The sequence below is a fragment of the Rhamphochromis longiceps genome, linkage group LG2 (genome assembly GCF_057381845.1).
Source record: "Rhamphochromis longiceps isolate RC_006_pf linkage group LG2, R_longiceps_female_GT1.1, whole genome shotgun sequence".
Taxonomy (NCBI): domain Eukaryota; kingdom Metazoa; phylum Chordata; class Actinopteri; order Cichliformes; family Cichlidae; genus Rhamphochromis; species Rhamphochromis longiceps.
Genome location: NC_140558.1, coordinates 24,051,310 through 24,069,894, shown reverse-complemented (window position 1 = coordinate 24,069,894; position 18,585 = coordinate 24,051,310). Strand labels below are relative to the sequence as shown.

The window sequence follows — 18,585 nt, the reverse complement described above, 5'->3', positions numbered from 1 at the left end:
AGCATTTCCTCCATAGCAGACCTTGCCATGGTGGGACAGAAAATATCCAAATAAATGCAAACACATTATAATAAAATATATTTCCTAGTGTACACTAAAGCTCTTTACCATTGTGTAGAAAGCTTCTTTCTACCCATTACACACACTAAATATTACTAAATAATTGATGTTAATGGCACATCTCAGCCCTATAGATAGCTGCTAATGTGAGTATGTGTCAAGAGTTAAGAACATTTCTGACTTTATTAAGGAGACAAGAAAATTGCTTTCAGACACAGAAATGAGAAAAGATTTTGAAACACTGAGTAACAGAGGCAATAGAGTGCTACAGATTAGATTCCAGAGATGGTATTTAAGGTTCATCTAGATCTTATTAGAGATATGTTTGCATTTCATAGCCTTAGGCCATTTCATTTTTATGAGATGTGCACATGCTCCAGGCCGACAAAGCAGCAATAAGACCACTGGTGTTTATTGGGACCATTTTCGGGAGGAGTGATCACGATGTTGGCAGCCCAATTTGTTTTTGACGTATTAACCATACCTGTGCTGTACGTGCTAGTCTCAGTGTGCAATTTGGCGATACTGACAGGTTTATTTTATCTAAACAAATAAAGACATTACTTCTTAGCCTGTAAGAATAGGAGACATTAAAGAGTCAGCAAAACAAAAATTGCTCAATAATTTGATGTGTTTTTAGTACAGTTTGCATTGTACTGTAATCAGGATGAAGTGTAATTAAACAAACTGTCTGACAATGTCTCTGATATCTTGGAATACTTATTTTTTCATGAAGGTGCTGTTTTTCCACCATTTCCAGGCTTAACACTAAGGTGAATGGTCTGCTTTCGCAAAACATTTTTCTGCATTAATCAACAAACAGCTTTATAATTTTAGCGTCGTTATTTCCATATTTACACACTTGTATTTCCAGAGCTGTCATAAATAGTCCTGCTTGGCTGGATCAGAGTTTATACTCAGAGGCACTTTTATATGTGGATATGGACCAAAAGTTCAAACCATAGCTGATAAGCTTAACATTCAGCATGTAGCACCTTCCCATGTCATTCTCAGTAAGATGGCAGTTAAGTCTATTTAATTTTTAAAATAAAAGTTAAATATTTTTAACCACAAGTTTGGTCCTGTTGGAAATATACATCAGGAGGGCAGGAAACACATCATCTCATTATCTTTTTATAGAATATATCTCTGGGTGACTTTATGACATACATGCTTTAAACCGTGAAATGAAAGGTGACCTGTTCTGCTCTTTTCCAAACACAATTTGTATATAGAAGGATGTGTTACAGCCATAGTTGTGTGTGGCTGTGATGGCCATATTAGGGGGTACCCACTCTCTTTGTTATTCCAACCAACAAAAAACCCACCTATATTCACGGATCTCATTATTTAAAACATTCGCTCCTGAACTTTTACACTGGATTCCTGACACACCGCCCAAGTGATCCGAGTCTCTGGAGTGCACTGTGGAGTATTTTACATGCTAGGTGGATGTGCAAACCACTACACTATGCAGCCACTATACAGCATGCATATGACAGATAATAAGGAAACACATAATAGGTCCCTTTAACTACAGTTTCATCAAGTGTGTCCTTTGCTGCTCTGTGTAGGCCTTTTCGCAGCAAACATGGCTTACAAATAAATTAGGCTCGACCCGACAATTTAATGCCAGCAAAATCTGTCCAGCAAAGCTGCCTCTTGTCTTACTGGCAGTGAATGAGGTGAAAAAAGAGATTTCAAAGGTGAAAGGAAAGATTTGTGGCTGCCATTTTGCATCTAATGTGATTAGCCGACATTCATAACACTTTGGTTATCAGCAATTTTTTGCATTAAGCTCACGTAACACACAGCATCTGCATATGTGCCTGCATGTGTGTGTATGTGTACGTGTTCACCGTCTGCTGAGTGCGGCTTGTTATTTTGTCACATGGCAAAGGAAAGTGTATGAATAAAGCATAGGATTTCACTTTTACACATGTGGGGATGTGTGGTTTTATGACTGCCTATGTGCATTTATTAAAGCAAATGAGGAATGTGCTGTCATGATGAAACAGATACCAGGTGTGAGCCGAAAACCTCTTTCAACTTGAAACACAGCTGACAAATCAGCTGCAAATAAAAGCACTTCAGACTGCTTGAAAAATGATCGTTCAAAATCAAAATTATGCACTGAAATCTATACTGCTTGTTTTTTCCTTTATTTTACAACACACTACCAAGTAGTAGAGTCACAGTTACAGTAAGACTTAATGTCCATGCTGGTTTGAGGCTATGATACTGGCAAAGAGACAGCACGTTCTTAGGCTACAATGATTTTTCTTTTTTTCTTAATTGTCACACTGATCTTAATTTGATGCGACTGCTGTACGTCTGTCAGAGGCTACATAATCGCTTCTAAAGTGTCCTCAAGCAAGGCAGCATCACTTCTACAACAATTGCAGGCATACTGCACTTTGGCTGACCGCTAATATTTCATATTTGTGCAGAATTTGTGTTTTGTTCTTGTTGTGGAGCAGTCTCGAAACCCCCCCAAAAAAGACACAAATTCCAGTTCCACAAAATGCTAAATGAGCCGTTAATGAATCTCCAAATCAAATTGTAATCCACCATATCCAACTCGTCAATAAATCAGGCGCACCCTTCCTGCAATTACCCTCCTATGATCAGGGCAGGCTGCTGGAGGGTGCTTTGAATTATGGAACTAATAGAGGGGGATGTATCCTGGCCAGCAGGCAGCGTGTTTATACCTGCACGGAGCTGCAGATTAATTTGACTATCAATCTAACGAACAGGCCGAGAGAGAGGAAGCGTGGACACTGCTGCACGCTGAGACAGTCACACATACACACGCATGGCCGACACATTTCTGTGCATCTCATATGGTTATATATGGATCCATACGCCACAACAAGCTATATTTTAATGAGGTCTTAAATACTGTGTGTAGAAAGTGTTTAACGCAGATTTTTTTAATGACACCGTAAGAAAATTATAATTTTTTAAGCCACAGCTTTTCATTAATAAGAATAGATGCAAATGTGAGTCATTTTTAACCATTACATGTTCTTAAGACCTTTTAGGACATTTTATGATTTAAAAAAAATCTGCAATGCATCAAAACAAACTGGAACCTCATTAAAAACTCATTTCACTCTGATAGCACTTGCTAAACAGAAGACACAAACACGCTGTCAGAGAGATGCGCAGCAGCCTCTGTCGGCTTGCTGACACACAGAAATTGTTTGAGGTACAGTGTTTGCTCCATGCTGGCTTTGTGTGTACCCGTGTCGGCTGCTGTGTGATTTGTAAAGTAAAGTAAAGCTGCACCTTTTTCACGCTCTCCATCATTTTTGTGTTAGCATGTGCGCATCTGTGTGTTTCACTGGAGCGCTAATATTCTTTGATATGAAAGGTCAGCAACCCCAACTTGTGAAGCACAGATCAATACCTGTCACTGCTGATAAGCAACAATCTTGCCTTTGTTCACACAATGTATATGAGAGGAAAAAATACTGATTGAAATCATCACTGCACTGTTTTCCAATCTAGATTTAAAAAAAAAACACATAATAAACAAGGTACATAATTGTAATGTTTCATTGTTTTGGGTTTTTTCCCCAGTGGATTTTTACACTTGCACTAACCCATGAAAAACATCTTTCGATTTTTGTGTTCTGTAATGTTGCAATTTTTTTTATTACATATTTATTTTGCCAAATTCATCATAAACACAAGTCCACTGTGCACTGAAATACCAATAAAGCTTTAACAACAACGTTGGATTATAGGTTCACATGTGCAACGTGTTCACTTACAAACAGAAAGGGAGGAAATTTTGTGTGCCTAAAAACAATTGTCTCCCTTTTTTCCCCTGAATGTTCCAAATGTTGCAGTTCTTTCATGTTATTAAATAAGTGAGGAAGTAAAAAGTACAACTACTATTACTGTAGTGTGGGGATTAGCTTGTGTTACAGACCCAGCATGAGAGCCGATGTGTGTTTGAACAGTGTCTGCAGTCTCCTAGGCAAGGTGACTCCACTGAGTGTGTGTGTGTGTGTGTGTCTCTGTGTGTGTGTGTGCTTATGTACATTATTTGTGTGCAGAACTAAGTCCTTTTATCCCTCGGCATGTTTGTGAAATGAGTTTGTTATGCAAGCATGATGTTCTAATTATTCATGTGATGTACTGATCCTGGTCACATTCAGGTTCATGTTCATGTTTATGTGAACATGATGTAAATACACAGTATCTGGATGTGTATACGCTTCCCCTGTCATTTACAGAATACTGCACTCGATTCTTATGTACGTGTAGTTTGTATGCATCTTTAAAAAGACGTTATTAACACGTTTTTTTACTTTGTTTTCAGTGATCAACAGGTGGCAGTAATGCATTCTTCATGATATACACAGTCACTCTTGCTGAACCAAACTTTACTGTGAGGCTTTACTTGCAGCAATGTCAGCCAATGAAATATAGTGTTAATTTAGGCCGGGTTAACGCTCATGATGGGTAAAGACTTTTTAGATTCCCAATAAATCAGCAAGCTGTTGGTTGTTGGACATCTCAGGGCAGCATATGTTGGTCTTTTGTGGGATTTAAATGGAAACAATGACTCAAATATTCAACCACACTATTTTTTTTTGCCATGAGCTAAGAAAATATTTTTTCTTCATCTTCTCACCCAGTTAAATGTCAGGTGGGTCCGTCAAGGAGGTTGTGTTTCTGGTAGCGTTTGCATGACGTTCTGTCTGTAGACACGATAGCTTGAAAAGTTTTAAATGAATTGTCGTTCAGCTTTGTAGGGGTGCAGAGTGGCCTCATGTTAATGATCCATTCAAATCTGGCTTACATCCACTCAGGCGTTCAAGGTCAACTCAGTGATTTATTGGTTAAAAATGGGCTAAAAGTTTTAAAACTTACAAGTGCAGTCTGTGAACATATAGAAAGTAAATATGTCACATTTAACTTCTGACCTCACATTTGACCTCTGACCTCTCCTTCAAGGTCAATAGAGTAATGCTATATAGAGCTATTTAACTGCCATTGCTTGTAATAACATGTAAGCATATAGGGAATTCTAAATATCACATTATAGTTTGGATCCAAATATTATGTCACAGTTGACCTCTGACCTCACTTTTACACTTTTTACTTTTACATTGTTAAGAGAATGAGCTGCTTGGTTAGTTAGAAATATACTGTAGTATAATATTATGTAATAAGCTCAAGTTATTCATGTCTGTTGTTTACACATCAGTGCCTGTTATCCATGACCTACTCCTACATGTTGGTATAATCACAGTAAGCGTCTTTCACACTACTCTTCTCTTATTTTTACTGCACTACAAACTTAAAGCACACTTAAAAGAACAAAACTGAATATATGTAAATAAAAAACGATTCCTTCCAAATTAATTACCCGGAGGAGGTTTGGACTCTTGGAGTACTTATTGTTCCCATTTGTACAAAACACCTGCTGATCAAAGAGACTGCAGGGCTTTGGGCAAATATTTTAGGGAATTTTTGCTTTTAATACTGTACACTGGTGCACTTCATGTTGACAGTAATTAAATTGTTCCATACCATACGGACTTTGGTGTTCTGTACGGTCTCAAAACTAGCTAAAGTACCATTAAATTTGTGTCCAGTGCTGATTTGAAGTGACTTATGCATGAAACTGTCCTTAACTGGGCTGAGCTCCAGAGGTCTGGAGGTAAATCATATGTATGTATATATATATATATATATATATATATATATATATATATATATATATATATATGGGTGATCGTGGCTCAAGAGTTGGGTGTTCGTCTTGTAATTGGCTCGGACAGTCTCGGTCGTTGTGTCCTTGGGCAAGACACTTCACCTACCGCCTACTGGTGATGGCCAGAGAGGCCGATGGTGCGATATGGCAGCCTCGCTTCTGTCAGTCTGCCCCAGGGCAGCTGTGGCTACAACTGTAGCTGCCTCCACCAGTGTGTGAATGTGAGAGTGAATGAATAGTGGTATTGTAAAGTGCTTTGAGGGCCTTGAAAAGCGCTATATAAATGCAATTCATTATTATTATTATTATTATTATTATTATTATATAACTAAATAGGAACATAAAAATACATAATAGATGGAATAAAAGGGTAGTTTACACACGTGCACTTCATGTGCAGTTTGTGCGAGGTAGTTCTGTGTGATCACATGTATAAGGCGAGGTCCTGATTGTGCTTCCTTTTTACTTTGCATGTTAAATTTAAACTCACACAGCACAATGGATAATTCAGATGTACCATCTTAGGAAAACTTCCAGTTCCACGACCTGAAATCATTTCAATAAGGCTTAAACGAGTGACTTTGCAGATCACAGTCTAAGTGTACTTGAAGGACACTCAAGCAAGAGTTGTAGAAGCTGTGAGGATCAGACTTTACAGAGTTGTGTTGCTAACATTGGAGCGGTGGCTTGGTTTTCACAATTTCTCCTCTGCCCTTCCTTTCACCCTGCTTTAGCCCCTTCCTCTCTAAATCTACTGAGTCACATCATATTTCAGAGCATCCTTAAAACCCCTTGAACATCAAAGTGTCAAAACCAAGGCTTTACTTCGTTTTTTTCTTCTTTTTTTTTCCCAAAAAACTGGCCAGGGCAGCAGGCATTGGCTCAACGTGGCATGCACTGGCACACGTTAGCCCATATTGGCAAATGACTGGTGCCGACTCAGTGGCTGCCAAGTCACTGAGGACTGCCAAAGAAACTTCAAATGACTGTTCTCTCCTTCTCTGCACCTATTTCACTCCCCACTCCTCTCTGTTTTACTTTGTTACTGCCATCGTTGTTTTACCTCCCTCTCTGTCTCTCTCCATCTCTTTGTTTCTTCCTCTTCCACTCACTGTCTTTATCTCCTGCTTGGAGTCTGGTAATCTGATGAAGAGAAAGGTTAAACATTTGGCTGGCATTAGAAAACACCCTTGTGACAATGTTGTGTGTATTTCTTGTGTGTGTGCCTTACCACAGGGGAATAGCTGAGAGAGAAAGTGTGGCAGGGAGAGGTGCGAATAAAGACAGAAATTTAAAAATGAAATTGCAAATGAGAATCTGGTCTTTTATTTGACTTCACCAGCAACCGCAGATAGGTGAAAGCGCTTGATGGGATGTGAGGTAGGGTAATGGCGGTGAAATTTCAGCAGAAAAACAGCAATTTATTTTGTGCAGCCATTAACTATGGCATCAGAAAAAATATGTAAAAAAAGATACACAGAATTACTTACTGCCTTCCAAAATTACAAGCCTAAGTGTTTATTGATCTGCCACCTGTATTAAAGTTTGTTAAAGAGTTAAAGAAAGTTGCCATGGTTAAGAAAAACGTACACATTCGTTTGGTCACAGAGGGGTTTCAGGCTGAGGGCTGCATTGTTAAAATCAAACAGATTGCATGCCCAGTTACTCACCCTGAACTCCTCTCTAAGGGTTTTGGGGTTGTTGGGTTGTTGTTTTTTTTGTTTTTTGGTTTGCAGACCACAAAAAGTCATCTGTCAGGAGAAATGTCAACGTGGGCCCTTTTTGTCTCGATAGTTCAACCCTGCCTTCTTCAGATTATGCTCATATGATTTGAGCAAAATATTCGCTGACAACTTGAAATGTCAGTGTTATGTTTCACATTTCAACGGCTGTCCAAAAATATTCACTGTTGCGATGTATATCTAATCACCCGTGGCAATGAAAGTGGGATTTCATTAACAGCATTATTTGGTGCAATCATTCCGATGGCAGCTGTGATAGATGTCAGCCACACTGCAACTCTTGATTTGATGGATGGCAGTATTGGTAAAAACTAACCCAGAAACTATGGTCCTGGCAACTTGCACATACATTTGCATGTAACCTGTGTCTGTTCCCCCTCTTGTGGCTGCACCTCCCTGAGTCTGGTCCTACCAGAGAGGTTACTCTGTATTATTCTAGGACCTTACAATATAAAGCACCTTGAGGCAACTGTTGTGATTTGGCACTATACAGTATAAATAAAACTGAACTGATTTGAATATAAATTTCTATCCACACAGCGATTTCACTATCTGTAGTCAGTCTTAGCAAAAAATACCCACTCTTCACTCTAAAGGGGAACCACTGTTGGCTTTTTGTGTGGTGGTACGTGGGCTCCAGTAACCTCGAGTTCTGTGTTTGATCAATTATCGATCTACAACATTGCAATCGTGCTAGTTTTTGAGTCATCAGGAAGTTCTACAGAATGGACTTCTGGACACCAAGAACAATGCCTGATCAGCAGACAGACAGACAGTTAACAGCCAAAGACAGCCAGCATGTTGGCCATCAAATCAAGTGTCCCTACAGCCAATCCAGCATTCAACCACGCAATCAGAAACTCAGAGCACCGGACAGAGTTCTCAGTCAGTCAGCTAAAACACCAGCTAGCCGATCAGCCTGTCACTGTGCCACCCGACTGACCCACCAATGACCCTACCTAGCCAAATGGCCTGTCCTGCCAAGATGTCACCAATTGAAACAACCTTTCATCCGCCTAACTGCTCAGCTAGCCAACCAAAATTCTCTTTTTTAACCTTAGAGAGCAGCCAGCCAGCATTTCAACCAGTCTAGTTACTCATTTTCCCAGAGAACACGTTGCATTTCCATCTAATGTGCCGTGTTGAAGTGAAGAATGGGAAAAGCCAGAGGCATGAAATCTTTCATCTCATGCTACCTCGTTCACTATCTAACACTTATTTTGTTCATTTGGAGTCGTCCTCTCCATCATTTTGTCCTCCGCCATTCTCATTCTTCACCTTCATCTGCGTGTGTGAGTGTGTGTGTCTCCATCTACTTTTTGATTCCTTTTCTGCTTCAGTCTGAGAGAAAACCGAGTGTTGCAGGATAGAGGTTTGGTGCAATGTCTTTCCTGCAGCGCTACAGCCTCAAAAGTAAAGTGAGACCTCTTGCTGGGTGTATCAATTTCTTTCTACATGATGTCTGTGTGTATATGTGTGTGTGTGTGCCATAGTCCTAATCATAGTGTGCGTATGGAGGGTCTTGGGCAGTCGCCGCATGCTCTCTCTCCTTACTGAGGTCCTTATACCTGCAGAGAAAATGGATTTTTGCTTTTCTTTTCTCCTCTACTCATTTCTCCATCTCTTCCAACTCTCTCCTTCATCTCTCTGTATAATTCCATCTTCTCTCTATCAACTGTCCTGTGTTTTTCTCTCCGTGTATTTGCCTTCTCTCCCCACCCCTCCAATTTAACTACTTTCTCCTTGACTCTTTTTTTTTTTACCTTCTTTTCTCTCTCTCTCTCTCCCTCTCCTTCCCGCCCACCTGCCTCCATTTCTTCTGCTCCCTCCCTGTGCACATCTCTGTTTCTCTGCTTCACTTGGACAATGTTATTTTCCAGTTACGGTCTCCTGAGAAGGAATGTCACTCTACTTTTGTTCACCTAGACTTTTTTTAACAGTGTCTTTAGGCTGCACCCCTCTCGCAAACCCACCCACTACAACATACACAAGGGACTTTACTAAACCTTTAAAAGTGTGTAAACCCTTTGAGGTTTTCTAAATTTCTGTATAAATGTGACCAATAATAGCAGTTAATTCAGGGGTGAAATTACTCAGAATTTCTATCAGTGGGACGGAACGTGTAGTTGTAAATGTGAGCGTGGATGATTGCATGCCTGTGTGTGTTACTTGGGCATTCTGACCAGATGCCACTTCTTGCCCTATATATGACAACTGGGGCTCCAGCTTCCCACAACCTAGAATTGGATAATCGAATGATAGAACAGCTGGACGTATGTGATGACAACATTTCTGAGAGCTTCACAAAAAAGACTTGTCCAGGCTGGCAAAGGTTAGAGAACCATTTCTAAAGAGTGTTGACTTCATCAGTCAGTCAGACATATCGTGAAAGAAATTCATCACCCTTCACAGAGGAGGTCGACCAACAAAGATCACTCCAAGAGTAAAGCATGTAATATTGTGAGAGGCCACATACATCTGCCGATGTTTGTGTTCAGAAATTTGCCAAGAGGATGCTGACCAACAACCATTGCTCTCCTGAAGGAACACCACTACAATCCAGCATTAGCAGCTCATCCGATCTGTGAAATATGGGCCTGTTTTAAGAAATATCATGGATGTACTTGAAACAATGATAATAATTGGGACAGGCTCCAGTCCCCCCACAACCCTAATGAGTATAAGCGAAAGAGGATGGATGGAGTGACAGCTGTGTGAAAGTTGTTAAATATCCATTCAAGTTTTATGTTAACCCGACTCTAGACGTTGTTGAACACTCCAACAACTCTTTAAATGAAGTTAAAATAATCATGGAACAGATTTCCATATTAACAAATTACTTTCTGTTAGCATTAAGTAGCTGGACTATGTAATCATAGATCAACTCAATTAAATTAAGTTGGAATAAAAAACTTGCATAATGCTAAAGTAAAACAATTTAATCACATGGAAATCCTTCACACCGACTTCATGTTACTTACAGGATCCAATTTAAAATGTTACTTTTTGATTTTAAATCATTAAACGGTGGAGCCCCTTCCTACCCATCTGAGCTCTTATCTCTTCATTCTCCAGAAAAAAAACATGAAGTCTGGTTCAAAATGATTCATATCCGTTCCAAGGTCTAAGCTTAAATCTCACGGTGGCCTTGTCTGTTGCAGGTTCCAGACTCTGGATTAGTCTGCCTCTAAATATTAGACCTGCACAAACACTGGAACATTTTAAATCTTTACACATTTGACCTTTGACATGCTTAAATGACTCACGTAGCAGGCATCCAGGAGGCGTCCCAGTTAACCACCATCTCTGAAGGAGAGCCTTCAGAGGATGTTCAGCACAGTTTAGTTTAACTGAACTTGTTTAACTGGATTTCACAAAACTCAGTGGTGTTTAGGCCATATTTATGTATAAATGCAGAAATATTTTTCTGTAAGGTATAACCACGATAACCAGTCATCACATCAAAAGAAACTAATTTCATTTGTAATTGGATTTGTTTGGCTTGTCACTTGCAGCAGAGAGCAACACAAATTCAGGGAGACCTGAGTGAAACTGGTGTAATTACTCATGTACTTTGTTTCATTTATTGTAAGCAAAGTGAAAAAAAAGTTGCAAAATAATATATCAAATCCTTTTTATACTGACATATAGCCTTTTACATTCATATGGCAAGCTTATTAACGCAGACATCGAACAACAGTGCTCACTTGGATGCTTTATGATGTTTTTATTACAAAATGATGACGTCAGTGTGTTGTGTTGCTGCAGGGCATTGTATTGGAAAAATAAAAACGTATTGTAGAGCTCTCTCTATGCCCTTTCAAATGATATATCACTACATACGGTTTCTTGAAGATTATTTTTCAAGGTCCGATTTGACCTTGGGCACCAGCAGTGAATGTCAAGGTCAAATGCTTTGCCGACCAACGTACTCATGTCCTAAGAGTCACACGCATCGAAATAAAGGATTCTGCACTTAAATAATGAATTGTGCAATAAAATATGCATTTGTAAATTCATTTATGAATTCTCTTATAATTATTCGCTTATTTTTTTAATTACTAAAGTAATTTGTTATTTATTTAATTTAAGACAAAAACACTATTTATAAATCAATATTTCAAAATGAATTATTAATCCTTTAATAAATACTTCAAATTTAAAATGAATTTTACAAAAAAGAATTAAACTGTCAATAAAAACTAGTATACTGTATATTATTGTGAAGTTTGATGATCCATAGAATACGGCTAACATATAGTGTTTTGCAAATTTTTTCATTTGGTGTGACCTTGATTCGAATTTTTACCAAACTTAAGTAATAATCAAATTAACTTGATCTTTTATTTCTGTCTACCATCACACAACATTTGAAAATGATATCTGTGGATACTAGACCGCAAATAACCAAACAGAGCCAATGACATACTTCCTCCCTTTGGAGGGAGAATACAGCAGCACTTCAGTGTAGTTTTTCCCAATATTTCAGTATCAGGAAAATACTTACAGCAGATAAATCCTCCTCCCCATTCAATGTCACTGACTTGTACCTTGATGACGAGGTACTAAACAGTGGATTTTCCTCTTTTTGTGTTTTGTTTTTTTCTCTCTGCAGCAGCTGTGAGAATGAACCAAAGCATTAAAGCTGAAGCTGAGAGTCTGACTGTATTGAAAGTGAAGCTACAGAAGCAGCACACTTTGGTGACAGTTCACAACAGATGAATCATTCACACTGTCACATTGTTTCCTCGCATTCATTTAATAAATTGCTAAAATCATTTGAGGTCTTTCAACAACAAGTATGAACACATAATGCAGCCGGCTGTAAAGCGCAGCGCAGGCTCAGGACGTAGTCCATGAATTAAAGAAGGCCAGCCTCTTTGAAAAGGTTATCAAAAGGATCACTGTGGACTTTGAATCCCAATTATTTTGCCTTAGGCCAACAGAGTGTTATCTTGTATTTGAGAATTCAACTTAGTTTTCACTTTTTAAAACAAGACAGGACAAGTAGTTTGATTTTTTTCTTTTCTTGTAGCTTGTATTTGGACCAGCTCCCGTGTGAACTCATGAGAAGATCACATTACACCAGTGAGAATTGACTGGGAAAGAAGAGACACCCTTTTGCTACGAACAAGCACAACGCCATTAGGTCTGCTATTCGAAAACATATTTTCACAGCCCACAGGATCCCCCTCACTGTAGAGATTAAGAGTTCAGATTTTCTATTTCTTTAATTTGTTACCAGTCTGCATATACGGTGCACTGTGCCGCACCGCAGCAGCAGGGTTAGAATAGAGAAACCCAAAAGGAAAACAAAAAAGTTTCCTAGAAAAGCTCCCCATTTTCCCCTTGACCCTCTCTGTCACAGCTTGTTAATTCACTAAAGATGATATAGATATCTTATCACACACATCTATCACTGCTGACAAGCACAGGGTTTAGAAAGATTAATGGAGGGGTGGATTGTTGAGAGAAGGGAGGGGTACAGATGAATGGTCAAATATGCAGGAGACAGAGACTAAACAGGTTTCTTATTTATATACGATACATTTCTAAAACATAGATGTTGTAATGCCATGGTCTCAGCTTAAATATGTTCTGTTTTCAAAGATTTTTTTAAACTGCTTGAAGCTAGTGATACGAGATTTTAATATTAAGATGATTAATGGTTTACCTTTGCATTTCTAAACCTTATATAATCCACTCGATACATTTGTCAGCTCTGACGAACAAGACGAATACGAAGCAGCAATTAGAAACTAATAAAGCCCACACAGACGTGCAAAGCAGAATATGCATGTTTAATTTTCTATAACATTTTTAAAACATAGAATATCTGCCACATTTTCGGTTAGTGTTCACACTAAATACTGATTAAATAGCTGTTAATTGTGTAATTATTATTTATCATCTGTACATTATCACAAAACATTTATGAGACTACCCAGAAGACTGAATTCAAATGTTCAAAGTTTCTGCAGACTCACATGTTTAAATGTTTAACTTCGAGTCAAGAAAGGCTTTGGCCTACGTCAGTTGGTTTCCCCTACAAAACGACATTAAGGTAGGTTAAAAAATTAAGGTAGGTGAAAAGTCGTGTGTATACAGGTTAGGGTTAGGCGATTTGTCAGCATGTCCAAATGTGGTGGGTGGCCAAAATACTAACACCAAGATGTTAAAATGCAGAGCACAAAACCTATACAGTGATCCCTCGCTATAACGCAGTTCACCTTTCGCTTTTTTTTTAACAGCGCATTATCTTCTGCGTCCTGTTTGGCTGTAGACCATTGTCAATTAATCTCCTCCGTGTCTCCTGTACAGTACAGAAAGCGTCCAGCTTTTCAAATTTACATAAATCTTTGATCGCTAGCAGAGTGACTCTGAAGTGCTGTACTGTTTGTTTGTAAGTTTTCTCCCCAACAAACACAACAATGTCGACGAAACGTTTTGCACCATCAAAGACACCTGTGGTAGCTCCCAGAAGGCAGAGGAAGATGCTAACCATCGCACAAAATGTTGGAATTCTGGACATGCTAAAGGAACATAGAAGTGACTGTATTTTTCGGATTAAAAGGCGCATTAAGTGAAACAAAACATTCAGATAAGTCAAACATTCCTCAGCTCATTCTTCTTGCTTCCTCTACTTCCGTACCATTGATTCACTAATGTTGAATTCTCTGGCAGTTGCTCTATTCCCATATTGTGGACCTGAAAACAGGATTTGATCTTTGGTTTCATTCTATATGGACTTATTTTTCTATGAAGGTTTGAGAGTGTTTAAATGAGAGAAGTGTGAAAATGTTCATGCCTGTCTGAGAAGTGTTCAAAGCGTGTAGTGAGGGGTGTTACAGCCTTAAAACATCTATGAAAATTGTAAAAAATAAACCTATCACGGATTATTTTTAGAACATAACTCCCGCGATAAATGAGGCACCGCTGCATATACTCTTTTTACAAACAGTCCATGCTCTTACTGGATAATTAACAGCTTAACCTTTAGCTCTTAGCATTAGTTAACAGCTAACAGTATTTTGTGCTAACACTAAGATTTCTTTAACACATTAAATATTCTGCAAAGATTATTTTAAATGGGCACACATTACAGGAACACACTACATGAAAACTACACTGAAAACTGTTATATGTTCATATACTTATCCATATTTGTTCTAAATAAATAAATACATTCATGTTACCATGGCAAACAATGTGCAACCATCTGCAAAAGATATCCCAGTATCCTGAAATGCTGATATACTGGAAAGAGGATTCATGTTATCGTACGAAGATAGATCAGCTATTACACAGTTTTATTGGTTTTTTATGTCAATCCAGCTGAAAATAATCAAATGTCAAATCAAATTTAATTTCACTTTTGTAAACTGAACTGCACTTAATGCCAGGATTGAATTCCAAGAGTAAAATTTAAATTAATCATGAAAATGGTTTTTTTGACTGTATGCAACAGGCCACATCTCGCCTGTTCTTTATTATAGCAACAAAAACATGTGTACGAGGGCAATAAGCACATTTGAAAGTAGAGTTTGTCTTGCTCCTGTGTTGCAGTTTCTGTACATGGTTACAAATTCTAGATACAACCTTCAGCAGTATAATAGGATCCAGTTGGTGGCTCACCATTAGGATAGGGGGGACTGTGCCTCTTTGTGTGTATGTGTCTATGTGTGTGAATGTGTGCGTGTATATGTGTGCTTGCTAATAAGAAACCCTGAGACAATGACAGACACCAAGCCCTAATTAGGTTGTCATGCTGAGAGAGCAAGGGAAAGACAGGAAGAGAGAGGGGGGGGGGGGGGGGGGGGGAGAGAGAGAGCTTATTAAGGAGGATAGGTGTCAAGTTCTGGCAGAAAAAAGAGGTGGGAGGAGAGCAAATAAGGGGGAGGATGAGGGCAATGAAGGGGTAGAAGGAATCGGACGCTGATGTGGGGAAAGAAAAGGAGTGGGAATGGGAAACAATGGAACATGGTATGTAGGAGTGAGGAAAGAGAAACAGGTGGTTCAGGTGTAGAGGACAGAAGCTGCTGGCAGGATGAAGGGAAGAGGAGGTGTAGGAGGGAATAAAAACAGCTAGGAAGAGGAAGGGGAAAAGATGGAAACAGAAAGGAGAAAGCTGAGGTAGAGAAGGTATCAGATGCAGAGAAGGAAGACAAACAGGATCAAGCACAAAGCAGGTCGAGTGATTTATGGAATAAAACAAGAGGAGAGCAGTGCTGCTGGTGCAACCAAAGCTTCCTTTTTTCCAAATGAAACACTGGCTAATTGTGGCTAACTGGGATACAAGCACGTGGCAAGTCAGATTTTTCAAAGGGTGGTAAAAAAAATCCATCACAGTGTAGCTTTTGGAGGTTAAACCAAACGTGACAGCATTTAACTAACCACCGTATGGTAACGTTAAATCTGAAATGGCAATGACAGTTGGTCAATATGTTACTGTTTACCTCAATTTCCACTTAGAAATGTAGAGTTTCTTTCATGTTGTCTGCGTGCTTCACTTTCTCACCTTGTCACCCTTCGTTTGCAACATTGTTGTGTTAAAAAATATGGAAGTAATAAAAAGCTGTTACAGAAAACCCCAAACATCTGAATGCATGTTAATGTAATCAATCCAGTTAATTCTTCTTTGTGGGAAAAGATAAAAAAATAAATACGACTACATCTCATGGTCCACATCGGCAGATTAAGTTCAGCTGTCATTATATACGATATGTGTTTCAAAGCTTTAGAATCTGTGGTTGCTCTCATCTTCTGCCAGATATGGTTGAAGTCATGATTTTCTTCCACTTCTGTTTTTCTCTGTCGCTTCCACTTTTCCACGCTGTCAAAGTCCCTATATCTGCAGCTCTGACGTCAGACCATCTTGTTGGTTCTCTACAAAAGCTTTAAGAGCTACCCTGTGATTGTGCCACTTTAAGGCCTCCAGGACATTCTCGCTGAAGAACCTTCTTCCGAGGCTACTTCCAACATTTAACTCTGCATGACATTCTGATATTGAAGTTCTGTGTTCACTGATGGAAGCCTGACTCCCATTAACCTTTTTACTGTTTTGTTTTTTTCCTCACTAATTTCAACAAATACTGTGATGCCATTCCAGTTGATCTGTCTTTACTTAAACAATGCTGCGTGTCACTTCCTCTCATTGTGAGCTACTTCCATAAGAATTCCAGCGTGCTCCAAGTTTGGTCTAATAAATGACATCAAGGAAGAAAAATCTTTTGTAATCTTTAGGTGTCATTCTGTGTTCATAAGTGTGTTTATTTTGGTTATCTGCAGTGTCGAGCTATCTTTGCACCACCTTGGGAAAAATATTGTAGGAAAAATAGATATTAGTGTAATATAATTAACTTTTTCCACAAGACATCTTTATAAATACATTTTACAGCTTATAAGTGTAATATATATATATATATATATATATACACGTCACTATAAGACTGGACTCTCACACACACATCACATCACCACACGCACGCTGGTTTTTCTTTATGCACACTTCCTATAATTTAAAATCTTTATAATCTCTTTCTACTATTTGCACATTTTTTTACTGTAAGTTTCTAAGTTAATTTGTAAACTTTTGTAGTAACCTGTAAATTGTAAATACTGCAAAACCACTGTCATTTAATGGTTGGGCATTGCACAGCTACAAGCATTTCACCCCCATGTCATACTGTGTATGGTTGTGTGTGTGTGACAAATAAAAATTTGAATTTATACTACAATAACTGAAGCAGTTGTGCAGATTTGTTTCTGTTTGTTTCCTCCCGCTCCACCACACTACGCTGTCATTACAAATTTACACATAAACACATATTTCTAGAGGGCCTTACAGGGCTCAGTTTCTGATGTAGTGCCAACTGTCATATTGTACATTTTCAATTGAATAAACTGGCAGCATGCCACTCAACTGGCAAGCACAGGTGCACCATCTCACACCAAATGTCCACACAGGCGCACACACTCACCTGCAAGGCATAAAACCAATGTTCTGATATTGCAAACACACCTCAAAAAATGCTAATTTCCTACTAATTGACTAATTGTCAAATAATAAAATAGCAGCTTAAGATATGATGAAACGTTTTGTAATCCATCGGTCATCTGTGTTTTGAATATTGATTGATTGATTAGTAAGAACAGGGGGCTTTTAATCATAAAATAAAATAGTGTTTATTTTTTTTCATTCAGACAGGAAACAGTGCTGCTTCTTGCCCTCGCTATGCAAATGGACCACATGTGTAGAGAGAGTCAGTCAGAAATTTATTCTCAGTTTGTTCCCATGAAATCCACAATGCAGCGGCAACCTCGTGAACCCTGCTGCAGGTCAGAGTCGGGCCAACGATATTTTGTTTGCATGCTGCTGAAATCCTTACTCTGTTTATTTAGTCTTATGAAGTAAATGTGCTGGGGCTGCAAGTGAAATTTCAAAATAAAGCCTGTGTTTTGTTGAGTGTGTTCACGTTGACCCAGCTCCCGTCTGGGGAGAAGAGCTGTGTTTATGTGATTCTCACAAACAATGCACCCATCTGAACCAGAAATAATTCTGAATCCTACTTTGTAAGAGAAACTAGGTTGTAGTTATTTTACTTCAGGGTTGATGCATTACAGTGCCAGGATACTGGTCAGAATGGAGTCAGACAGGCCTGTGCACTGACATGCATCCACATTACCTTAAAACGCATGTGTAGAATCCACTGTCTTCCAATTCAGCAGATCTGAACCAGATGGAGTCATCTTCTTTACTCAGCCTGTGACCCGAGAAAATGATGGGCTCCTAAAAGATACAATAAGTAGAAGATTATCCAATCTAATATAACAGGACTCTTATAATATGTATTAATGGAATCAACGATACAGAGCATGTATCTATAATCTGTAACGACTTCCTCTTGACCAAGAATTGACAACGGTAATGTGGTTGCTATGAAAAAATGTTATACATTTTAATAATATACCAAGTATTACCTTGCTACTCAGATATGCTGTTCATAATTTGAGACATTTTAATATACACAGGCTTATGGAAGTTAGTGA

At 38.6% G+C, this 18,585-nt stretch overlaps 1 protein-coding gene across 1 annotated transcript in view; it reads right to left on the bottom strand.

The window, feature by feature from the left end:
* il1rapl2 (interleukin 1 receptor accessory protein-like 2) overlaps positions 1-18,585 on the bottom strand; it is a 506,271-nt gene that overhangs the window by 186,703 nt on the left and 300,983 nt on the right. Inside the window, exon 4 of the mRNA XM_085419351.1 lies at positions 18,222-18,325. Coding sequence (XP_085275477.1) covers positions 18,222-18,325 — 104 coding nt within the window. The remainder of the gene's footprint in view (positions 1-18,221; positions 18,326-18,585) is intronic.